At 37.9% G+C, this 26,520-nt stretch overlaps 1 protein-coding gene across 1 annotated transcript in view; it reads left to right on the top strand.

Moving 5' to 3' along the window:
* Positions 1-26,195, top strand: part of NDFIP2 (Nedd4 family interacting protein 2) — a 49,614-nt gene extending 23,419 nt beyond the window's left edge. The window contains exons 2-8 of the mRNA XM_084767522.1: positions 4,261-4,426; positions 7,739-7,872; positions 10,130-10,223; positions 15,018-15,142; positions 19,565-19,631; positions 22,023-22,128; positions 24,787-26,195. Coding sequence (XP_084623648.1) covers positions 4,261-4,426; positions 7,739-7,872; positions 10,130-10,223; positions 15,018-15,142; positions 19,565-19,631; positions 22,023-22,126 — 690 coding nt within the window. The 3' untranslated portion in view covers positions 22,127-22,128; positions 24,787-26,195. The remainder of the gene's footprint in view (positions 1-4,260; positions 4,427-7,738; positions 7,873-10,129; positions 10,224-15,017; positions 15,143-19,564; positions 19,632-22,022; positions 22,129-24,786) is intronic.
* The last annotated feature ends 325 nt before the right edge of the window (positions 26,196-26,520 follow it).

Raw genomic sequence — 26,520 nt, 5'->3', positions numbered from 1 at the left:
ACCTAAAAAATCTCAGCTTACATTTGAGACTTGTATGTTATGAATGGCAGTATATTTGCTGTACATACAAATATTTTTTGCTTTTAGAGAAACTGATTTAATTATAGAAATCAAATTTATTTTCCTCCTGCTGTTTGTCAGTGTGTAAGTACAAAATGAGTGTATCTCTGGGTTGTATTGAGTTACCAGGTTTACCTATACAGTTTGCTGTTTGAGAGGTTCCACGCTCAGTGGGTAACACACTTGCTGCACAAACATGAGGACCTGAGTTGTGATTTTAGTTCCTGTGTAAAAACCTGCACATGGCCAGTTGTATACCTGCCACTTCATCACTGGGGGAGCAGAGACAGAAGGATCACTGGGGCTTGCTGGCTACTAGCCTTAGCCCAGGTGCAGTGAGAGACCCTATCTCCAAAGAATATGGTGGCCCTCCTCTGGTCTCCACATGCTCTCGCACGGGTGTGAACAGCCACATACACACACCCATAACCCCTACCCCAACACACATAGGTTTGTTTGTTTGTTTGTTTGTTCGTTTGTTTTGCTCAACTGCCATTTTATTTTATTTTTTCATTTTTTATTAATTTAATCATATTACATCTCAATTGTTAGCCCTTCCCTTGTATCTTCCTATTTCTCCCTCCCTCCCACTTCCTCCCTTCTCCCCTCCCCTATGTCCGTGATTGAGGGAGACCTCTTCCCCCTATATATAAAAATATAGAATGCTTCACGAATTTGCGTGTCATCCTTGCTCAGGGGCCATGCTAATCTTCTCTGTATCGTTCCAACTTTAGTATATGTGCTGCCGAAGCGAGCACGTTTGTTTGGTTTTTTAAATTACTGTTTGAGTTAGTGATTTCAGTTTTACAAAGAAACCATTTTGAAGAATTTTCACTTGGGAATTAAAGAGGTTTTCTGATGTTTCCGAAATGACTCTAAACATACTTACCTCATTCTGCCCTATACTGCATATTCGTGTGAAGCAATCTCCTCAGCATTGATAACTATGACATCAAAATGCCAATCATCTCTGAAAAAATGTTGAAGTTGTTCTGTTTCTTGCAGTTTCATATATTAAGTCAGCATTTGGTTTTTATGTTATGAATAAGTACATCTATCTCATCTGTTTACAGATTTGCTTCCTGCCCCCCCCCCCAAAAGATAGAGTTTCTCTGTGTAGCCTTGGCTGTCTTGTACTCTCTTGCCTTGTAGAGCTGGCTGGCCTAGAACTCACAGAGATCCTCCTGCCTCTGCCTCCCCAGGTGCAGGCATTACAGGCATGCGCCATCACGCCCTGCTGCTTTCATCCTTAATGGTAAATTATATGTATATCAAAGAACTGCCTTGGTAAGTTGACTATAGCTGCTTATGAGAACACGGGTGAAGATTTTCACTGGCACCTTACTAGTGGCTAACCGCTGAAGAAAATGGCTCTCTTTTGTCCATCAGCTGTTAACTCTAAATACTCAAGGAGGGTGGGGTCTCATGAGCCCTCCCTCTTCTGGGACAGGTGTTAGGGCCCAGCCTTGTCCAGATCGTGGGTGGTTAGTTAATAATCACAGCTCACCTGTGATGCCTGCCGGCCAGCCTGGCACACCACTCCGCCCTCTTCCCCACAGTGGTCGCATTCCTTATGTCTCTTCTGTGACGTTCCTGAGGGTTGGCGCAGGTGATGTAAATGTACCATGTGTGGGGCAATGTTCAAGTCACTTCTCATTTTGACCATTTAATGGGTCAGTTCCCATGACCACTGCAAAAAGAAGTTCCTCTGACTAGGGTTGATGGAAGCTCTAATCTATGGGCTTAAATACAGTTATTTAGGAGGCAGCTTGGTTCTTTTCACTAAGTATTTGATTTGTATACTTGTTTTATAGCTTTGTATATCTATGGCTACCTAAAATGTTCTCCTGTGAAAAGGAGCTATGAGCCCTGTTGGAAATTATTGATTATATAAATAAGGTTGCTCTAAACCCTTTGAAGATCACTTGTGGGCAGGATTGTTAAAAAGCTGTTAGTAGAGATCAGTTTGTGCAAGGCCCTGGATGGATCCCTACTGTGCAAGAAAACCACAACCTGACAAGTTACGTGTGTGAGAGAGGCAGGGCTAGGACAGTGTGGGCTGCTTAGATACTGCTCAGAGTTGAGAAGATATGGCAAAGAATCCTTTCAGGAGACCACAAAGACTTCCTAAGAACGTGCTGTTAAGCTGAGATCTGAGCACTATATAGATTCGCTGGACATTGAGAGATATAACAGAAAGAATTGGCCATAAATCAAGAGTCCTTTCGAAACATGGATTAGTGGAGCTGGAGAGATGGCTCAGAGGTTAAGAGCACATAACTCAGAGGTTAAGAGCACTGGCTGTTCTTGCAAAGGTCCTGAGTTCAATTCCCAGCAACCACATAGTGGCTCTCAGCCATCTATAATGAGATCTGGTGCCACCGTCTGGCCTGCTGGCTTACAGAATACTGTATAAATAATAAATAAATATTTTTTAAAAATGGATTTAGAAAGGGAAACACAGGTCTGAAGCTCTGAAGTGTCTAGTCTGGTAATATAAATTTGATTGTCCATTCTATAATTGGTTCATAGACTTACTGATATCCTTTCCTTTCATTTTCTTGAAAAGATAGATATGTTTTCTGATTTCCATTACTTAGGCACATTCTTGATGGCTATAGTTCTGTGCTGTACCATTTTCAACAAAAAAATAATGGAGCTGCTGTAAATTTTATGTTAGAGAAAACCTTTTCTTATAGGGAGTAATGTATATCTTAATATTTGTGCTTTGGAGATATGCAAAACTGGAAGTTCTACTTCCATTTTACTGCATTTTATCTATTAAAAATATTAAAGTACTCAAGTATGGTGGTGCATGCCTTTAATCCTAGTACTCCAGAGGTGATCGCTGTGAGTTCTGGGCCAGCTGAGGCTGCATAGGGAACACCTTGTCTCAACAAACAAACAAACAAACAAACAAACAAATGTTAATGCCTATGCTAATTTACTTATGGGGTAAAATTTTGAAATAACAAGAATGAAATTTCTTCTCTAAACTTGAACTGTTCTTTGCTGTGCTCTTCTAGAGATTTGGATTGTTCTCAAGTATTACTAAATGGGATTATGTCCTCATTATCTTAAAGTCTAGTTATGCTGCGTGTGTATGTATCTGTGTGTGTTTTCTTCGCTTTGACACAAACAAGTATCATCTGAGAAGAGGGGACTTCAGTAGAGAAAATACTTCCATCAGATTGGCCTGTAAGCAAGTCTATGGACATTTTCTTGATTGAGTGGTGTGGGAGAGGCCAGCGCACTGTGAGTGGGGTCACTCCTGAGAAGGTGGTCTTGGGTGTTTAAGAGATAGATACTGATTTACATTCAGAGTGTTAGACTCACCAAGATAGGAAGGATGTTTTCTTCCAGGCTGCCAAAGACAAATAGCCAAAACACTGTGAATGCAACATATATATAAAATTCCTGGTTGTTTTGTGGTTCTTCTTGCTGCAGTTAGTTTCTTGTATATATGTGTAATAATATAAATATATATGTAAAAATATTTAATAAACATGTTTTAAAAAGAGAAAGAAAGAAAGAAAGAAAGGAAAAAAGAAAGAAAACAAGCAGGCTGACGGTACAGCACCCCTCCATGGCCTCTGCCTCTAGGTTCTTGCTTGAGTTCCTGCACAGACTTCCTTGATGATACAACCTGCGAAATGAAATACTAGCCACCACACAGTTCTTGTGGTCATGGTGTTTATTACCGTGACAGAAAGCAAACTAAGGCAAGCAGTTTTAGATGAAAACAAAACATCTACTTTTGTTAACAGTCAACTCTGTTGTGTTTGATAAAAGTCCCTGTTGACTCTTGAGCTTAAGCAGGTATGCAGACTTGCTGGGGTGATGGGACACTTACAGCTCCATGTGTGTAGACATATGGGTGTGTTCTACTTACCAACAAATGTTTTTACTTATAGAAAATATGTATCAACATTAGAAATGGAAAACCTAATTTCAGTACACATACAAAGCAAGACTCTGAGAAGTAAGAGCATTTGCTTGGAGGGTTATGTTAATGGATTTATTTCCTGATTACAGTTTTGGCTTTGCCATATACTGGTTAATTTTTTTGTTCACCTCTTAAAATGATAATTTTTCTTTTTTTTCTTGAATACCTTTAACATTGAAATAATCTTTAAAAATTAGCTGCGGTGAAAAGAGAACAACAAATTGATTACATTAATTTTCTTCTTTGTTGCTCAGCTTCACAATGAAGAAGATAATTCGGAATCATCTGCTGTAGAGCAGCCATCAACTTCCAGCTCGGCAGCACAGATGGCGGAAGCTGCTGCTTCAGCACCTGCGCTGGAAGCTGACTCCTCTCCTCCACCGTACAGCAGCATTCCTGTGGAAGCACCTACAACTTCAGGTGGGAGGCGCTAGCAGTGACTCGCCACTCCCTCTCCTGGCTGACAGTGTGCTCTTGTGTGATGATCAAGTCTTTCCACGTGCTAGGCTGGCCTGGGTCTTCCTGGGTGCGCCTCCTAGCTCTTGTGTGCTCAGAGTGCAGGATGTACCACTACACCAGCTTGTTAAATGAACTTAGAAACACACACACACACACACACACACACACACACACACACACACACACCATGCTTGTCTGTACACACACACACACATTTTTATGCATATATGTTCATGAAGTTGTATGGAAAGTTAATCATGACAGGAATGAATAAGAACGTGGTGGGTATGTGTGGGCAGACATGAACAGTGTGCGTAGTATTTTGCCGTATGTGCAGTAATAATGCTGTGTACAAGTCAGTGTTTGCTGCTTGCTGCTCTGTGTCCTCTGTGTCAGGTTATCATACTCATCGTTATTTCTGTAGCCACAATGTGTAATTTCTCAGCAGTGTTCAAATGTCTGTGATGGTTGAGTAGATATGGCCTGCAAAGATTTATGTGTTTGAATATTGGCCCCGGGGAATGCCACTAATAGGAGGCGTGGCCTTATTGTAGGGGGTGTGGCCTTGTTGGAGGAAATGTGTCACTATGGAGGTGGGCTTTGAGGTCTTAAAGCTCAAGCTATGCCCACTGTGAAACATCCAGTTTCCCCTCTGCTTCCTGTGGATGAAGATACAGAACCCACGGTTCCTCCAGCCCTATGTCTGTCTGCAGACTGCCATGTTTCCTGCATGGTAATGGATTAAAACTCTGAAACTGTAAACCAGCCGTATTTACATTACGATTAATAACAGTAGGAAAATGAAGTATCAACAAAATAATTTTATGGTCAGGGTCACCATAGCACAAAGAGTGTCTAACAGGGCTGCAGCATTAGGAAGGTTGAGAGCCATTGCTCTACAGTCACTCTTCGCTTCTCAGTCATAAAGTTACCTAGCTTTCTGCTTTAATTTTTATTGAAATAAAATTATATTAGATTTCAAAAACTATATCCATCTTCACTTTTTAGAATGAATTGTCATGCCATGGCTTAATCTCTTCTGGACTTAGGTTTTTTTGAGTCCTTTAGTAGAGCTTGTACAGCTTAGTGGGATCCAAAGCTCTATCTGCTGTCTTTGTAGTTTCCTATTCAGCAATAGAAAACAAATTGAGACTCTTCTGATTCCATGATCCTGGAGTAGATAATGTAGCATATATTTAAAGATTAGAAAAATTTCAACTATAAATCCAGTTGTACCTGGCACTTGGGTATTCACTTGTTACTGTATCCTCTGTGGAGATGAGTCTTTTTATTTTTTTATTTTTACAGCTCTTGCTAGCAGGATACTCATGTTTTTAATTAACCACAAGAACTGAGTCATTCTAGATTTGCAGTCTCTTTAGTGAAAAATTGTTCATAATTTTGTTTGTTTCTTAGTTATGTGTTAAACATGATCTTTCCTAGTTTTCTGTGGTTTGTATTCTCTATTAATTCTTTTTACAACCTTTTTCTTTTTTTTACATCTGAGTAGCATCAGTATTTGTGTAATACTTGTGTATTTTATCCACATTGCTCTTGAGGGCAACTTCCCTTTGTAATGCCATTGTATGCATGGAAAGTCAGGCTCAGTAGCATGTCAGTGACTTGACTGAGGTCCCAGTCCTTGGGAGACTGGGAGACGGAGCGTGCAGACTTGAAACCTAGTTGAGCAGCCTTGGTCACAGAGCAGAGAAGGTAATCACAGCATTTGATGCTGGGGCTCATGGTGTCTCCGCTGCCTTCTGTTAATGGCTTGATCCTTTTCTCTGTTGAAGATTTTCAAGATGTCACATGCTGCTGCTATAGAAGATGATGTGTGCTATTTAAACTTAGCATTTATAAATTCATCATTTCAGTGCTATTGCCTTAGTTTTGTTCTCACTTTTCAACGGTACTGTTATTACAACTATCATTGGACTAGAAACAACTTCACTTCAGATTCTTAGCCTATATTGATCACTTATTTTTTTTCTTAAAGCTGAAAATATATTTTTTTTTCTGTAGCTGAAAATATAATACTATAGTAAAAATGTTTCCTATTGGAGATACAAGGAGTTCTAACAGAGAAAAGTGTAAGTTAGTGTAGAAAAGATCAAAATATTTTAGTTATAGTTGGATGAAATTCTGTATTCCATACTTACTGTTTGACATCGCTTTTAGAGTGTATTTTCCTCGGTCATGATTCTACTATAAACATCAGTTCATGCTGCACTTAACTTACTACTTATATTAGAAATATATTCTGTATTTTTGTTTTTAAAGTGAGCAGTGATACTTACTGTTTTATTAGAATTTTTGGTGGCTATTTCTCATAAACACTTTACCAGAGACAGAAACTGTTAATAAATAGAAAAATCTAAAGAACTATGTGGATATTGGGAAAACTGAAGGAGAAGTGAGCAAGAGTTAAAAAAATAGAAGTCTATCCGTCTTTAGGCAAAGAGAAATGGGATTTTCTTTTCTTTCTTTCTTTCTTTTTTTTTTTTTTTTGAGAAATGGGATTTTCTTAAAAGATTAGAGTAGTTGCTGAAATTAACATAGAAAAATTATCCTGCATAGCTCATCAGAGCAGAGGGTTCCTGGTGCTCCCACTTATGGCCTGATTGGGACTTGCAAGTCATGTCATTTTCCTGGATCTCAGAGTTGCTAACATTGATATATAGAGAACAGAGGCCGCATGGTCAGCACCACATGGATGCAGTTTTACTGTTTTCTTTGATTGGTTTGCCTATGAAACAGTGGGTGGATAAATGAGCTGCTTTGTGCAGACTAGTGAGCACGTAGAAGATGGTACGTACTGTGAAATTCCCACCTCCTGGTCCAAAATTCCTTTCCAGTTCTCACATTTGGATCATCTAGTGAGTCAGCAGGTTAGGCCAGTCATCACCAAGTCTGCTGACCTGAGTTTGATGCCAAGAGTCCACACAGCTCAAGGAGAAAATGTCCTCCTGGGAGTTGCACACATGTGCACATGCCAAATAGTGTTCAAAAACCCTCAGTCTGGAGCTCTTTTTGAGTCCGAGCCATCTTTTAGATGATAGTTATCATCCCATCCTCTTTATAATAACCATGGGACGAAAAAGATTGATTATACAGGGTTAACAGGGTTCTGTGTTATATGGCTTATATTATAGACATATAGTAGCAATAGTAATCTTTAGTGTGTTATTGTGTTATTAAAGTATGATCATGACTATAAAATCATATTCAATTGTTTTTAATGATTATCCTTTAAAAATCTTCTTTTGTCTTCAGATACTGAAGTTTACAGTGAGTTTTACCCTGTGCCACCACCGTACAGTGTTGCTACCTCTCTTCCTACATATGATGAAGCTGAAAAGGCTAAAGCTGCTGCCATGGCAGCTGCAGCAGCGGAAACACCTCAAAGAGTAAAAACACCATTTGTTTGACAATATTTTTGTGGCTTTCTGTGCATTTAATATAAAAATCCTTCTTTCTGTGTAGTCTGCCTGTCTTCTTGTCTACGTATGTCAGTAGTGGTCACGTTGCACTCAGATAAACTCAATGTCTCTTGCCCCTGGCCTCCTTGGCTTCTGCTGATCTTGTCTGTACACTGCCTCAACCTACGGCGCCCTTTATCTTACTTTTCAATGTGTTTGTCACTTCCTGATTTTTGATTTCAGGGATATCACATAGTGACTTTTTCATCTAAGTCAGCTCACTCTGACGAGTGCCACCCATGTAGTTCTTTTCTTTCCTGTGGATCTGTCCACGGCTCTCTGCTGTTCGTGGACTTCGCTCTCCTGTGGTCTGTCACCAGAGCTACATTGTTCTATCTTTCATTCGTGTTTGCTTTTCCCTTCCCCTTTCTCTACCCCCATATACCAATTCCAACTTTTCCTCTTGCATACATGCATTCACACCTTTTAAAAATGATTTATTTATTTTATGTGCATTGGTGTTTTGCCTACATGTGTGTTTGTGTAAAGATGTCAGAATTGGAGTTACAGACAGTTGTTAGCTTCCATGTGGGTACTGGGAATTGAACCAGAGTCTTCTGGAAGAGCTGCTACTGCTCTTAGCCACTGAGCCATCTTTCCACCTTCGCATTTAAAACTTTTAATTGTGTAAATAACTTGGATTGTCTTTATCGTCTCGTTCCATCTGACTGTAGTATAGGCTCTAGAAGAGCATCCAGGTTTGTTTTGTGTGAACTATAGGGTCTAAGGCTAAGGAAGCAAAACCTTTTGCAGTAACATTTCTTAAATAGTAGAAACCATCAATGATAACAGATTTTTGCAAGTAATTTTTAGAGTTCTTTATGTTTGTAAGCAAAGATATATGTTAGTATATTATTTTTTAAGCAAAAGGTATACTATACAAACAGTATTTTACATAGTATATTTTAGAGATAATTATAATAGTAAAAACACCAAGATATTTTAAACCTTTTAAATTTTTAATGTTAAATTTTTTAGTTTCGTAGGATGTATGCCCTATAACTTATCCGTCTACCAGAACTGACTTGAATTTTAAGCTTGCAGACAGATTCTTAGTTTGTCAGTTTCCAGTATTTTGGAGAGAAGCAGGAAGTTACTTGGGTCAGAAGTAAAGACTTCATTGTTCATAGCAGTAGCAGTGGTCTTGCTCTTGCTGTTCCTCAAGCCCCGGTTCCCACAGCAGGGACTGAGTGATAGTCCCCACGTGCTGTGGGCTGTGTTACTAGGGTCGTTAGGAATGTTCTGCAGGAGATTCCACTCCTCTTCAAAGCTTTCCACTGTTAAGTATCCAGAAGAAGGCAGTCAGTATTTGCATATGGAAGACATGCAGACGTGGAAACATGCATGTAGAGCCATCTCCCAACACAGCCCATGATCAAGGGACATTTAAATTGTGTCCTCTGCTCTTCTAACGTCACTGCAGGATTTTTGTAATATTTTATTTTAAGTGGGAATATACACACGTATATAATTTAAGAGTTAAAATTGCTGGACCAGAGGGCATATACACTTTTATTTTTAATAAATCCTGCCTACTTGCTAACCAGGAGTTGCACAAATTTGCATTCCATCACTGATTGTGAGAGTTGTATTTTTCCACTTGGCATTTATAGAGTAGTATCACATCTGTCTTGTATCATAGTCCTGAACTTTCTTTATCCCTCCCTCCCTCCCTTCCTCCCCCCCTCCCCTCTCTCCCTCCCTTCCTTTTTTTTCATCTTCTCCCACCTCTCTCTGTAAATGTTATATATGTAGGCTTGAGGTGAGTGTGGGATGTGTTATTTGCTCTACCCCTGTCCACCTTTCTTTTTTGAGACAGGCTCCCACTGAACCAAAAATTAATCAATTTAACCATATTGACTGGCAAATGAGCTTTAGGGATCTGCCTCTCTCCTGTCTCACCAACTCTGGTGTCTAGTGCTGCAGTGTCAGGCATTTACGGGGGCTTGGGGATCCCAACTCAGGTCTTTGCACCTGTACTGACCAAGCCGTTTCCCCAGCCTTCAACTTACCTTCTCTGTGTTTGCCTTTAAGGATTTTTAATCTCATCAGCACCTTTAGTAAAGTAATACTTGCTAATGTATGACCATTTGAGAGCACTAGGTGTTACTGATGTACTTCTTCTTAAATTGAAGATGTGAAAGTTCTACTTGTTTTAGTAAAATGTTTTGGTATGTATTTACAGAGCCAGGAGGAAGAATGCACACCAAGAGATGACTTCAGCGATGTAGACCAGCTGAGAGTGGGCAACGATGGCATTTTCATGCTGGCGTTTTTCAGTAAGTGACCTTTCCATAGTACTGCTAACATGCCTATACCTCATTTAAAGTGTAGAGTTCTCAAGGCAGTGCACATACTAAAGCTAAGAATTTATTAAGCATTTGTTAGGTAATTCTGATTGTAGATATTATTTTTGATGCTGGCCAGGGATATATACAAATTTAAGCTGAATGAGATTGTACAAAGGGAAAAAGCAGAAAGAGAATTTTAAAAGAAGTATTGCTGTCACTTTAAGGCTGTAGACATATATGCAGTGGGGTCGGAAGAGTTCCCTTTGAGAAGGGAAAATTCTATAAGCAAAGGTATGGATGTATAAATCTACAATGGGGAACAGTTAGAAGATTAAATCCTGAATATTTTTAACATCATACAAAATGATTATTCGACTTACATAGTAAATTTAAATGGTGAGAGAAGTATTTGTTATTTCCAAACATAGGAATTAGTATTAGTATATATTAAGTTGTTTAAGTGGCTAAAATCAATTTAAAAAATTGTTTTTCATTTAATTTTTAAAGTCATGTGTACTGGTGTGAGGGTGTCACATCTTGGAGTTACAAACAGTTGTGAGCTGCCATGTGGGTGCTTGGGAATTGAACCCAGGACCATTTGGAAGAGCAGACGGTGCTCTTAACCACTGAACCAACTCTCCAGCCCACTAAAATCAATTTTATACCTAATGTTGAGTAAAAACTTAATTAGATTATATATGGTTTATTCTATATATAAAAATAGATAGTTCAGTTATGTAAAATGATACACCCAACTTCATATGTTGAACTATTTCTGAGTCTGGAGGTTGGCTTAACCCTTTTTCCTGGTTTGAAAGGTTTCTTGCATCTCTTTATTTTATCTACCAAACAAAAGAAATGAGTAAGGAGAAGGAGGCAGGCAATGTATCTTTCTTTTCAAGTTCACTTAATTATGTTTCCATTGCTACCTAGTATGTGCCATATTTAAGCCTTAATTCTGTCCTGTTGTAGTTTTTAATTGCCTGTGGTAGATCCAGTGAAAAGGCAGTGAATTTATTGGTCACACTTAACTGCTTACTGCAGTCCAGTGAACCTTAGTTTTTAATCTTTGATTTCTATTCAATTAGTAAACTTTTATATCAATGTCAAGCTCATCACATATTTTGTTTACTTAAAGAATGTCTTAAAGATTAGTTCCTGTCATTGTGATATCTTGTAAGAAGTCTTGGTGCCATGGAGGTGGCTCAGTTGGTGAAGCCACGCACATATGAAGGGCAGAATTTGGATCCCTAGACCCATGCTGAGCAGGTGTGGCAGCTGCCTGTAATTCCAGCATTTGGAAGGAAGGAACAGAGGATCCTTGGAGCATGCTGGGTAGCTGGGGAGCGGGTTAGGTGATGGAGGAGCTGTGAGTTCAAATGAGAGACCCTGCCTCAGTAAATGAAGCAGAGAGCAGCTGACGAACACACCCTTGGGAACATCTGGACTCTACACACGTGTGCCCATAAACATGTATGTATGTATGTATGTGTATATATATATATATATATATATATATATATATATATATATATATATATACACACACACACAGACACACACACACACACACACACACACACACATATATATACACACATGTATACTACACACACATACATGGCCCGAAATAGAAATATCAATTAGAAAAGATTATGAATATACTATTGATAATATAAATAGTAGCCTCCTTAGATATAAATTATATGCTTTCATTTCTAAGTGTTTGATTCTGAACTTATACCATTTCCTTTAACCTAATATCTTTTATTTAATATGCATCTTTTAGATTTAAAAATACTTTACGTACAAATGTTGTAAATGCCTGGTAACTTAGATACGGTAGATCATTTTAGGCCATGATAATATATTGATGTATATAAATATATATTCCTAGATGTAATACAGAATGCCTGGACTTTAGTAAAATTCTGTTTCTACAAGTTACTTCTGTTTTACAAATATTTTGTATTAATTATAAGAGTAAAAGGTTTTTTTTTTTTTTTCCTTTTTGGTCTGGTATGCCCAGAGCCTGGTTTAATTAGCATAGATTTGTTTGTGATTACTACCATCTAGTGGCTGTTCTTCACATTGCACCTGGGTTTATAGTCCATGCTTAAACTTGCAGTCTGGAAGTGCATTCTTTAACATAGCTTAGTACTTGAACATTTCAGGTTATATTTGTGCAAGCAAAATAACAGAAATATAATATTTTTTAATAAATAACTTTCATAGATTAAATTCTTGACTTCTCTATTTAAAATGTTCATGTTTTTGCTTTTTAAAAACACTTCTTGTTTTTTTTGTTTCACATCATGTACCCCAGGTTCACTCATTTCTCTGCCCTTCTATATCTGCCATTCATCCTTGAAAACTCCCCCCAAAATAACACACACACACATACACACACACACACACACACACACACACACACACACACACACCACACCAGCAGCAACAACAACAAAAAGCATAAAAATACCTCAGGTGGAAGCTGTAGTATGTCAGTGTGTCCCCCAGAACATCCCTCTGTCCACACATCTTCACTTGCAAATGCTCAGTGCAGAGAGTCATTGGAATGCTTTGAGATCTCTGGCTTCTGTGAGGCCATGAATATTGGATCCTCACTGGGACTCCTCCCAGTTACCCTGTTGTTGCCCTGTGTCCTGGAGATCCCGCAGCTTTGGAACAGCAGGACTGGCCCTTTCTCATGCCCCAGCATGAGATGATGCACAGTTTGGGATGAGTCGATTCAGAGCCCTGGCCTTGCGCCTGGGTGGTAGCTGAAGCTGGTATAAGCCTGCTGGCCTTACGCATAGCACGAGGGCCAGCTCTCCAGCACTGCTCCTCCAGGCTCCACAAGGCAGCCATCAGCAGGAGGCAGCGTCAGCTCTCCTGCTTTCATGCCCTTGGGCCAGCTTATCTGCACCCACACATCCAGTGCTAGCTCCACTGTGCTGCCAAGTCAAGGTATGCCCCCCACTTTCCCAAGTGCTGCAGCCTTTGAGGGACTGTGCTGGCTTTCCTGTTCTCACACCCTCAGGGCTGGCTCACCCGCCTGTGTGAGATGGGGCCAGCTCTCTAGCATGGCACAGCCAGTGCGGGGTGGGGCCAATTATACATCGTTCCTGGACATCATGTGCTTCCTGGCGGCTGCCCCGATGAGGTACATCATCTTGTTCTCTAGAGATAACATGAGCCATGGACATTAACACCTACTCTGCCACTGCGTAGCCACAGACTCAGACATGGCCCTCAGCTGCCACTCGGGATCTCACCATGGCCTGCGGTGGTGCGGATTGCCCCCCACAACAGGCTAGTCCTCTCCACCCTTGAGTCTCCCGTTCCATCTCCTTCATAATGCTCAAGCTGCTCTGCTTCTTCCTTTCCCATCTGACTGCCACGTCCTCACGTTGTGTTGGCTCCCGCCACAGTCGGCCATGCAGCTGGCGCGTCTCTTGTTTGGCAGCAAGTAGCTATTTAAGGGCAGCCTGTGCTGTGCACTGGAGGGCAGGTCTTTAGGTGGCATGGTAGCCTGCAGGTCTCTGTCTGTCTCCTTCCTCCTGTGCTTTACTGCCTGGATTTAATTTGATTACTCTGAGTCCTAGGCATAAGACAGCTTTGGCCACGAAGCCAGGCATCAAGCTAGGATGAACAAAGGACTGCCAGCTGCTCTGCTCCTGACTGATATAAGAACAGCACCAACAAGGTGCCTCTTGCCCATCACCAGAGGGGCTGTTTTTGCTTCTTTTTTTTTTTTTTTTTCGAGACAGGGTTTCTCTGTGTAGGCGTGACTGTCCTGGACTCATTTTGTAGACCAGACTGGCCTCGAACTCACAGTGATTCACCTGCCTCTGCCTCCCAAGTGCTGGGATTAAAGGCGTGCACCACCATGCCTGGCTCGTGTTTTTGCTTCTTAACTCATGTAACATTAAACAAGATTTGCAATTAAATTCAGTGATAAAATTACAATTTCCTGCGCAGAAAATAAAAGGGAAGAAATGTGTGTATCCCATAATGTTTAGTAAGAATACGAGAAGTAATCTCATATTTGCTTAGGTAGGACTATAAAGTGCATCTCATTTTTTTTTTAAGAGACTAGAATAGGAGTTGGTAAAAATTTTTTTTTTTAATCTTTGCAACATACCCAGTTTTGACTGATCCCTTGGAGGTGAGACTCCTAAGGAGTAATATTAAGATCTGGTGTTTTGCTGGTATAAAGTGAAGTTTCAAATGAGAATATGGAAAGGAAACAAGAAAACAAGTATCCCTTTCTCACATACAGAAACTATGTTACATATATTTAAATCTGCACATATTATATATGCACCATACATGAAGGTAGAAGGGATCGCTAAAGGAGGAGGAGGAGGAATATCTAGTAGGAGGAAGGGCCGGGAGTACGAGGGAGGTGAAGGGCAAATATGAGCAAGTATAATGATATACAAGTATGAAAAGTAAAAACAGTTACTCTGTGTGCTTCCTAAAACTAATGAAAACTGAAATTCATCAATAAAAATTATTTTGCATACTAGTAATAAGCCTTAAGGAACAGATTGGCTTAAGGAAACTGACAGGAACCCAAGTTTACCAGTTTATTTGCTTATTATATCGTAGCTGGTAGATCTCAAACAGCAAGCTGTGGCAGTCTATAAGGACAGCCCATGAGTAGAGTTAAAAACAACAACAACAACAGTAAAAACCCTGCTGTTTTATTACAGCAGTGTTTCTGTTTATTTGTATAGAAAATTTGACCTCAAAACATGTTTCTGTTCTTTTTAGTGGCGTTCATTTTCAACTGGCTTGGCTTCTGCCTGTCCTTCTGTATCACCAACACCATAGCTGGGAGGTACGGTGCTATCTGTGGGTTTGGCCTGTCACTGATCAAATGGATCCTTATTGTCAGGGTGAGCATCTTGGTAATTTCTATCCAAAATGTGTGTTTGTTACAGTGTTTGCTTTATACATACACATTCCACAGAGTAAAGACAACACTTCTTATTTTGGCATTCTGTAACTATGAAAACTTGGTAAAACTCTATGCCATAACTGTATGTGAAAGATGTTAGGGAAAACATTGAAATAAGAAAATGCTTCCATATTTTGGTATCTGTGACCTCACTTTCAGTTACCTAAATGCTTTCACCATCTTCTTGGTTTCCTCGTAAGTTGATAAATGCTGCCCGGTGGGACTATCTCTGAGGCTGGAGAGGAAAGTACCTTGCCCAGTGTACGGGAATGTAAACAGCTTGTATGTTTAGAGCAGATCATGCTTTCTGCCATTGTGATGTAGTACAAGTTGCCTTAAATAAAACGGAAGATGTCTGCTTAATAAGTTATTGTGAATTCAAGTGTCCTCAAAGGAGGTTTATAATGTCCCTTTGATCTTACCTAAGGTTGGCCAAAGAGATACCAAGGTCACCAAGAGTAATTTAGAGGTTGCCAAGGACTTTTAAAAAGTATATTCAAATCTGACTGAGAACTCTGACATTTAGAAATGCACCAGGAAGAGATGAATATTGGAAAATTCTGTTTCAAATAATAAGTAAATATTTCCTTTCTCCTTAAAGCTTTGAGAACTCAGAAGTAAAGGCCTATGAAGCAGCTGTCAGTGCTCATTCTGGCGGGTATAAAGTATACACCCACAGCCCAGCGCTCGGGAGGTTGAGCCAGTAAGATTTTGAGGCCATTGTTGGCTACATTGTAAGACCCTATCTCAAGATTCAAAAAAGAAAGAGAAAGCTTTTTTATCCCTTGTCCCAAGGATATAAAAGGAATGCCTTTCTTAATTACCAGTTCCCGGAAATAACTTTCTGTACTTTGCATCACTTACAAGGTGGTGTTTAGGGGAAAACAAAATGTCCTTTCCTTGCTCCTGTCTCAACAACTTTTCTTGTCAGGCAAATTCATACAGCTTGTTTCTTACTTTTGCCTCTTGAAGGTTTCCTTTGAGCTTCTTTCTTTCTTTCTTTCTTTCTTTCTTTCTTTCTTTCTTTCTTTCTTTCATTCATTCATTCAAACAAATGGTTCTTCCTTCATTAGCTTTCAGCGTTTGAGTGTTTGTGTGTGACAGCAAGCACTTGGTGGGGGCACATTTTGAAAGCATCTTGTGAGAGTCTGTTCTTCCCCTCCACCATGTGGGTTTAGGGGTTCAAACTCAAGTCATTAGATTTGGTGACAAGTTCCTTTACCTAATGAGCCATATCTGCAGGCTCTCCTCTGGGTTTTTAAAGCATAGACCTAGAAGGCTGACCAAGGGTAGCTTTATTCATTGTTGTGTCAAGTTTTTTTGAGAAGCTATCTATTTTCCACTCTAAAGGCGGTGGGAGATTGGAGCCTAAAAACGAGAAAAATTAAAGTCTTATGCAGGAGCCCCTTTTTTTCACAGCCTCAGACAATTTATCCTCTGAGGGTTAAGAAAAATCCCCTGAGTAAAGTATACAGTCACAAAGAGACATATGAATAGTAACATCTGAAGCAAACTCACTTCTATCCCTACACCTGGGGGGGCACGAAAGCACATTCTAAGAACAACCCCATGTTTTTCGAGAAACTGAGGCCACAAGACTCTTGTTTTCTCACAAGCACATGGAATTCCCTTCACACAACTCTGTTCTTGGACCACCATGTTATGACAGCTGTCCACAGAATTTTAAATATTCTCATACAATTACTAAGTTAAATTATGTAAATTATACAGATGGTATTTACTCAAACATTGCTTTCTGATTAGAAGAGCTAAATCTTCCTAAAGTTTTCAGTAGAATCACAGGTCTAAAATATTTGCTTCTTTTAAATGCTTCAGACACTTTGGTAATGCATGTATTTTATTGATTTATTAAAAGTAACCATTATACAAAAATTAGTACTCTGAATGATATATTTGTTTTAAAGCTTTGTGGGGTTTTGACTCTTAACATATCCTGTACTGGTACATATAAGATTATAGATTTTTTTTAAAAAAAAGATTTATTTTATGTAGATGAGTGCTGTATCTGCATGTACACTTGAATGCCAGAAGAGGGCATTAGATCCCAGTGAGCCACCATGTGGTTGCTGGGATTTGAACACAGGTCCTCTGAAAGAGCAGATAGTCCTTTTAACTGCTGAGCCATCTCTCCAGCCTAGATTATAGGTTTTGAATGTTAATCTATTTACTCTTGGTTGGGATTTATATACTAATTTATTGTAAGATGATTAAAGGTTGAACCATTATGAGAATTGTCCTCTAACAGATTTTTTTTGTTTTAATTTTACTTCAAAAATGTCCAGTGAGTTCCTATCATGAGCTTAAAACTGCTAGCTGTTGTAAACAAACACAAAGACAAAGAAAGCTACACTTTTCTTGCTAAAGAAACTGAAAAAAGGTGGGGCTAAGTATGTCCAGACTTAGCTGTATTGTCAGTAGAACTGTTGCTGTTATTCAAACGTAATTTATCATTGAAACCTTTGAACATGCGAAACAATTCAAAAACTAATTTTTTAATTTTCCTGATGTTGATAATTTATTAAAGTCATTCTTGATATACAAGAAGGAAGTCAATCCATTATGGATAGCCTGTATTTGAGGACATTAATACCTAATCTTTCATTGGAACTTTTGGTTGCCTCTTATTAAGTATTATAAGCATAGTGATGAAAATATAATGTTTTGGTTCTTTACTTTTTTATTTCTTCCAGCGTCTAAAACTGTTAGAAAACGTTACTTGATTAAAAAGTAAATTTTCACATCAGCAATAGTAGCACACACCTTTAATCCCAGCACTCAGGAGGTAGAGGCAGGTGGATTGCTATGAGTTTGAGGCCAGCCTGGTCTACAAAGTGAGTGCAGGACAGCCAGGGCTACACAGAGAAACCATCTCAAAGAGAAAAAAAAAAGCACTTTTTCAGTTGTCAGCTTTTTTCTCACTGTGTATCTTTTAAGTGTGGGAGTGTGCAACAATTGCAGTTTTAATACATTCCATAGGACTATGATATTCTAACTCCTTGGAATTTTTATAACTCTTAGCTTATAATTTAGACAATATTATTTATTAATTTAAAATTATTCAAAGAAAGTGCTTCAGAAAATTTAAAAACATGTTTTGATAATCTTCTCAAATTGAAACACCATGTATAATTTGTATTTTTATTACCAAAGCTGTAGATTTTTAATCATTATGGAAGTTACTGACAAATAGTTGGAAATACTTTTAATTTCATATTCAAGTATCAATTTGCATTTAACAAAAATTTTAGGTAAATAAAATTGTTTGGAAGCCAGTAGAAAGAAATCATTTAAAACAAGCTTCTTTTTTTTCCCTTTAACTTTTAGAATAGGTTATCTGAAACACAAAAGTAATTATTTTAAGACAATTTAAGATGCTACATAAAACTGGGCATGGTGGCACACCCCTTTAATCCCAGCACTTGGGAGGCAGAGACAGGAGGACTACTATGAGTTTGAGGCCAGCCTGGTCTACAAAGCGAGTCCAGGATAGCCAAGGCTACACAGAGAAACCCTATTTCTAAAAGCAAACAAACAAAAGCCACATAAATGGGAAGAATTATCCGTAATAGGCTAAGAACAATGGATTGCTAACTTTTAAGTTCCATGAGTGCAGAAGCTTCAACAGAAGCTGCCTGTGTCCTGTGCCGGGAAGCCTCCCGCTGCCCCTTGAGCTCCCACCTCACACAGAACAGGACAGACAGGCTGACATGGCCAGCCATGACAACTGTTGAAATGCCACTTCAAGGCTCATTTAGCTATTCTCAGCTCACTGCTGGCAGCTGAATGCCAGGCGTCTAGTTGGAAAATAAAAAGTCTCTAATGAGTTCGGAGCCTTTATGTGCCTAGTATTTTTGGCAGTGATTAGCAGTAGGGGGTGTACAGAAGGTCAGGAACCTCTCGTTTTAGAGGTCACCAGAACATCCCCGCCTGATAAGATTAAACTAATGTGGCTTTTGTGTTAATATCCAAAGCAGCAGGTTGCAGCAGCACATGTGGGATGGTAGTTCTGGCTTTGAGAGAGTATAAGAAACTGATGTAAACTTCTCAAGGAGGAAATGTTTGATTCCAGTAGATAACATTTAGGCATTTACTCTCTTGCGAGCAGTTTGGAGTTTTTGTTTATAAAGTATTTTACAGACGTTTGCAGTCACATAAGTGAGTTTTTCCTCAACTATGTATGTATACCATTAAGTATTATTCCTGTGCTTTCCTTTGGTGCTGTTTTTATATGCTGTTTTTAAGTGTTAAAGATTATTTAAAGAGATGTTCTGAAACCCAGGATAACCTGAATGTTCAAATTTAATTAAACATGATTAATATATTTATGTTCACTCCACAGTTTTCTGACTATTTTACTGGCTATTTTAATGGGCAGTATTGGCTTTGGTGGATATTTCTTGTGCTTGGTAAGTTTATTCTTAGTACGGTTTAGTTTAAATAATCTATCTTATTACTCAGTTAACTGGCATTTTTAAGATCTTAAAGTGCAAGTAAGTTGTGTTACTAGTAGTACAGAAATAAGTTCTCACGTTAGACTTTTACTCACTTAGCTCAGCTCTGTCAGTGTGGGACTCAGTAGTTGAGTGATAAACGAGGGCTGCAAAATTTGAAATTTCTACCTAATTAAAACACTGTTCTCTTTATTAATTATCTTTGGAAACACACATGCATAATTTTAATGATAATGCAGCCAGTATGGGGCTTTGAGCATTCAGGCTCTTCTCTTAGTTTTGGATCCTGGAAACATTGCTTGTGCTTTTCCAATGAGCTCTTTATTAATCATTAATCCAGCAGTGCAGGGAAAGGTTCATGTCCAGTGATCACAGCCCTTCTGTGTAGTTGTCTCTTTGAAAGGCATGTTTTTATGATGTTGGTGAAGTTTATGGGTTTTCAATAATAAATGGTAATTAAGTTGATTTTAACATCATATTATACTTTGGCCCACATTTCAAATGTCTTGACTGACAATTCATATTTTAATTCTTTTAGATTTCAGTAGGTGGCAGTCTTCTCTTTAGGTTTTTAGTCATGCTGTTGGGCCTTTAAGATTTTTTAGAAATAAACTATTAGTGGTCAATTAAGGTCATTAAATTCTTTCTGTTATATAGTGAAAATATTTTCATGTTGTAACTATGTTGGGGTGTCATTTATATAGGGGTCAAGATTGGATTATATATTGTTAATTATATCCTAGGTTCCTGAATTCTGCCATTGGAGGTAGGTAACTGGAACAGAGTGCAGATGACAATCCTGTCCTCCAGGAAAGCCAGAATCTAGCATTTATTTACAGGAGACTTGACTAGGACTAAAATGCTGCTGTTACAAACCTAAAACAATGTTGAATATAAGTGGGATGCTAAGACCCTAAGTCACTGAGTGGGCTGTAGAAATTTAAGAAATGCCTAAGTAGAACAAACTGTGTCTAAGAACTAGGTGCTTCATAGACAAAGGAAGACATCTCACAAAATATCTATTTTTCATAGTGTTTTTGTAGTTGAAAAACAAAAACAATGTTTATGTTTTTGCCTTGCATCTGGAAGGGAATGTGGGTAGAATCCAGAGAGGGAGAATCACAAATGGAGAAGCTGGGCATGAAAGCAAGTGGAACTAGATTTAGCTGAAATGTCACTTCTTCATTTTGTCATCGTACGTGTGTGTGTGTGTGTGTGTGTGTGTGTGTGTGTGTGTGTGTGTGTGTATCTTCTCTTCAGTCTGTTAGAAACACACCTCTTTCTGTGTGCTTTGATTACCGTCTGATAGTGCGTAAACATTAGACTTTAGACTTCAGATGTCAAATTCACCAGCACATTTACTGCAGTTAATAAGTGCTTCCCAGGAACCCGCATGCCTAAGTATCCCACAGGCTTGTGCGTACAATGTTCATGCTCCTACGCTTACCGAGTACTTTTCATCTGAAACTATAAAGCATTTCATAGGCATTGGTTTTGAAACATTAAAGATGAATGTAATGTAAATGGGTATTATTTAAAAATAATATTTTGCTTAGCTCCCTCAGCTAACTAAACAGAAAGAAGTCACTAGAGTGGCTGCTTTCAAGGCCATCCTGGCTCTTCTTCTCTCAGTTTTTGATACTGGTTTTTTATTAGTTAAAAATAAAAATGTATAAAATTCTGAATGTAAGCCAAATATAAATAGCCAAAACACTATGAATATAACATTTATATAATTCTTGATGGTTTCTTGGGTCTTCTTGCTGTAAGTAGTTTATTGTATATATATGTAACAATATAAATGTATATATAAAAAAGGAAAAATTAAAAATAAACAAAATAAAAATGTAAAAACTTACCCATCTTTGAATACAGACTTCACAAGTGGCAGGTACTTTATATTGCCAGACAATCTTTTTTTTTAATTTTTATCTGCACTGTTAGCGTCTATGTGTACTCATTTTGTCTGAGTACTTTAAAAATAAATATCTTCCTTGGTCAGTAGTTATGGTCAGTGGAAAGTTTTATAAAGGGAGGATTTCTAGGAGTGGGCTCATTTAAAACATATTAACTTTGCTATGTAAAGCTGTCACTTCTATACTTCTATGTGACCTTGGATTTTTATTTGTTTTAATTTTGTTACAGTTAGGATTTAGAAATTGAAAGAATGTCAGTAAAGTTGTATTAGATTTTACTATAATGGGGTTATCATTCTACTGTAAGATATATTGTAGAATAAATAGAATTCAACTTTATTTCCTTGGGCAGAAGGAATTATATTTATACTCGTTTATTTTGTCTTGCTCACTAATGCTAAGAGTGTATCTGTTATTTCAATCTTTTTAGGCCTGCTCCTTTTCTTCAGAGGATTTGTTAATTATCTAAAAGTCAGAAACATGTCTGAAAGCATGGCAGCTGCGCACAGAACTAGATATTTCTTCTTACTATAGAGGTAAGAAATGGTGATCTGCTTGTTTATTCACATTGTAGAGTCATGGTTTTGAAATACATACTAAATATTTAATGTATTCTCATAAGTTTTACTTAGTGTATTTGGTATGCCTGTACTGTTAATAGATTATTAGAATTACCAAGTTAGATTAAACATTTTTGTTTTGCTTTGTTTTTTTGTTTTATTTTTTGAGACATGATTTCACTGTGTAATAGTGGCTGTCCTGGAACTCTATAGAACAGGCTGGCCTCGAACTCACACAGATCTGCGAGCCTCTCCTCCCAAGGGCTGGGATTAAAGGCGTGCACAACCCCACCCAGCTTTAAATTGAATTTCATGGGGCTGGAGAGATAGATGGCTCAAAGGTTAAGAGCATTGTCTGCTCTTCCAACAGGTCCTGGGTTCCATTCCCAGAAGCCACATAGCAGCTCACAACCATCTATAATGAGATCTGGTACCCACTCTGGCATGGAGGTGTACACGCAGGCAGAATACTGTATGCGTAATAAATAAATAAATCTTTTTAAAAAATTAAAAAATTAAATTGAATTTCATGAATTTCAATTTTAAAATACAAAACTATAAACAAGAACTAGTTTGTTTATTTTTATGCTTTTGGAATTGAGCCCAGTACATTGCATGTGGAACAAGCAAGCACATTAACCTTTACCCTTGGTCTTTTGAGCAGGCCTGTGCTATTAACTCTGGCTTGCTATAAATTTGGCCCCTCCTAAGGCTGGGATTACAGGTGTGCACCACCATACCCAGAGAAACTTAAATCCTACTTTCTCAGCTTTTTAAAAATAAGTTGCCACATTTGAAACAATTGGCAGCATAAAACATGAAGGCTTTAAAAAGAGTACTTTTTATAACAAAATACTTACATAGAAAGGAAAAAGTAATGTGAAGTTCATGTAGACATCTAGGGGAAAGACAGAATGATCACAGATTTGTGATTGAAAACTACTTTGTCCCCAGGGGTTCCACTCAAACTAAGGCACCAGCCAAGGACAATACAGGCAGTAAACTTTAAACCCCTACCCAGATCTAGCCAATGGATAGAACATTCTCCACAGTAGAGTGGAGAGTGGGATATGACTTTCTCACATACTCTGGTGCCTCACCTTTGACCATGTCCCCTGGAGGGGGAGACCTGGTGGCACTCAGAGAAAGGACAGCAGGTTACCAAGAAGAGACTTGATACCCTATGAACATATGCAGGGGGAGGTAATCCCCCTCAGGAACAGTCATAGGGGAGGGGAATAAGGGGAAAATGGGAGGGAGGGAAGAATGGGAGGATACAAGGGATGGGATAACCATTGAGATGTAACAAGAATAAATTAATAAAAAAATTAATAAAAAAAAGGAAAACTACTTTGTCACATAGTTAAGGAAAAAAAAGGGGGGGGGGAGATGAACAGAGAACATCATAGTTACTCGGGGAGTTTCTGGAAGTTGTGTGTATAGTCAGTATTTATTCATTAAACAGCCAAGGAATCTCTTCACATAAAGAGACATTATGTCTTTACTTAATTCTCTGTATTTATGGGCTCTGTGTCCATGTGCTTAACCAACCATGGATTGCTGAGTATTTGAAAAAGAATTACATCCATACAGAATATGAACATTTTCCTCTTGCCACTATTCAGAGTGTTCAGTGTAACAATCATTTATGTAGTGTTTGTTATATTACGTATTGTACATAAGCAGAGGTGATGCACACTCACGAGCAGAGGATGCATGCCATGTTATGTGTACATACCATACCATTGTATCTAGTGTGCTTGAGTGTCTGAGGAGTTCGATGATGGAGAGCTCCTGAAACAACCCACTGTAGCTATTGAGGTAAGATTTGCTCCTTCCTGTAAGCAAGGTGTGTGGTTATGATATGACACATTTATAGCTTATGTGACTTACTATAAGGGCCCCACCCATAGACAAAGATCTACAGGCAACTAAGGAATGCTGAGGTTGGGAGAAAGTCTTCCCCAGGGAGGAGCCCCCTAGTTGGTTAGCCAGTACAAAGTGATCAGCCTTGAAATTATAACACTACATGGATTGTGCAGGTTGTATTTACTTAGGCATGCATGTGTGTATGTGTGTGTGTGTGTATTATATACATATATATGTGTGTGTGTGTAATGGTAACAGAAAAAGAGGCCTTAATTTCAAGAGAGACATGGGTGAGAGGAATTAGAGCAAAGAAAGGAAATTATGTAAGCACATTTTAACTGAAAACTTAAAAAGGATATACCATCTCTGCTGAAGAACACAAATATAAATATAATGTCTATATTAAAATATATTTCTGGATTATATGGAAGTATTAGTTTAAGTGTTCTTTAATGTTTCCTATTCTGAGACGATACCAAAGTTTCTTCTTACTTGTTAGAATGTCTTTGTGACTACTGGCACCAAGGGTTTGCTAACTTGAATACTGTTCCCTCAGTAATATAATGATTTTGCGGTTTTTTAAAGAGTCAGATATAATGTAAATATAGAAGCTTTGTCTTTTAGAAAAATGTAAAAACCACATTGTTATCTTCATCCAAAGACTGCTATATAGTTAAATGAAATGCAGCTGTGAAATGTGTTTTTACTGTACTAAGATTACTAGTATAACTTAATACATTTTAAGACTACTCTCTTTGTCTCCAGAGTGCATCAGCCCAACATTCCTTTCTTATGCCAATGTGAAATGTCCACATCATCTGTAAACCTTCAACTTTGCTAAGATAGAAGACTACTGAGAACAGAAGAAATGTAGTGAAAGGCGGAGCTTTGAAATTAAATGGCAGGATGGTTTATGCTGAAAAGCCATTTCTGTTCATTCCTTAATTATATATAGTTCATTTATTTTGCACACTTGCATATTTACCTGTTTAAACGATATACATATACTTGAAAGAATTTGTAAAGTTGTAGCAGCGCAGTGCAGCCACGCTCGGTTAATCAGTGTCTGATGATATTGCAAGAGTCAGCGATACAGTCTTCGGCATGGACGAGCTTCTGACTGGCCATCAGTGTAATAACTACGTTACTAATGTCGTCAAATGCTTTAGTTTCTGGCTCTTAGCTTCATCTAGTAATTCCACACATGAAATATTCTTGGTTATATATGATGTTTATGAAAACCCACAGTGTGATTATTAGAAAGAATATGTCGAATCTTTGGATATGATTTTATTTAGGAAAACTCCTGTAAATAACCATGCATAAGTTGCTTTTTACATTGTTTTCTTAGAAATTGTGTCTAAATATCTTTTCATTAATTTTAAATTAAGTAAACTAAATATATAGAAATAAACTTTGTTAAAGATAAAGTGGTTTAGGATGAACTTTAAGAAATATGAGTATACCAAATGTCTTTTAAAGAAAAAAAGTTAGGGGACAATACTAGTTTTAGGGATTTTCAAATGAGAACCTTAGATTACTCACCTTAGCAGTTCTTACTAGAAGATATTGCTTTAGATCTTATATTTATTTACATCTAAGATAATTAAAAAGTAATTTACCAAATATATTCTCATTTGCATTTTATTTGTCTTTTAAAAAGCCAATAAAAGTATCTTTCAGTATTACTGTAATTTTTCTTTAAATGTTTGTTAAGCTTAGCAAATAAAATTTTGGTCTGTTAATAGCGCCTTGCTTAGTGGTTGCAAAATTAATTTGTAAAAACATATAACCCAAATTGCGATACTCAATACTACTTTCGTGCTATGGCAATGTATCTGTGGACTATAGGGGTGAGGAGTGTCTGTGTGGTGAGTGTACAACCATTGCGTCAACTGGAATCTGCTTTTACATCGATGAGATGCAGTGCTTGGCTTTTTACAAATCATTTTTTGTTTTATATGGTTTTCTTTTCATTTTTATCTTAGCTTTTGAATGCTAACAGTAAAGATCATGGAAATTACATTACTGCTTACATGTAAAAAAAATCATTTAATATAGCCATAAACAACATACAAAATTGATTGCTAGACACTATGCCTAAAACGTACATCTAACGATTCAGGGCCATTTTTCCAGTATTAAGGAAAAATAAAATTTACTATGTTTTATTACCTCTTGTATTTTATGATTTTTTCATTGTTTTTGGTAAATAAAACATATAGTTTTGTTTGCTAATTGAGCCTCCTAAATTGTTTTTCCTAATTCGCTTTACTCTTCCCCTTTATAGAGTCTTTATTGTTGGTTGAAGTACCTGTGTTGCACCCTTGAAGTAAAGCCACTAGCATGGAAAGACACAGCTTGGCGAGCTTCAGTGCCTAATTGGGAGAGATTAATTAAGGAAGTAACTTAAAATTACAAGGAAGCTCAGCTACCAAACATCAAGTTATTAAAATTTCACTTTAGTTTCTATAGCATTCATATTTTGTTTTTTTGCAT

This window comes from Acomys minous (assembly GCF_964271855.1).
Source record: "Acomys minous genome assembly, chromosome: 18".
In the NCBI taxonomy this organism is placed as follows: Eukaryota; Metazoa; Chordata; class Mammalia; order Rodentia; family Muridae; genus Acomys; species Acomys minous.
Note: the sequence above shows the minus strand (reverse complement) of the source record. Positions and strands in the feature narration are given on the sequence as shown.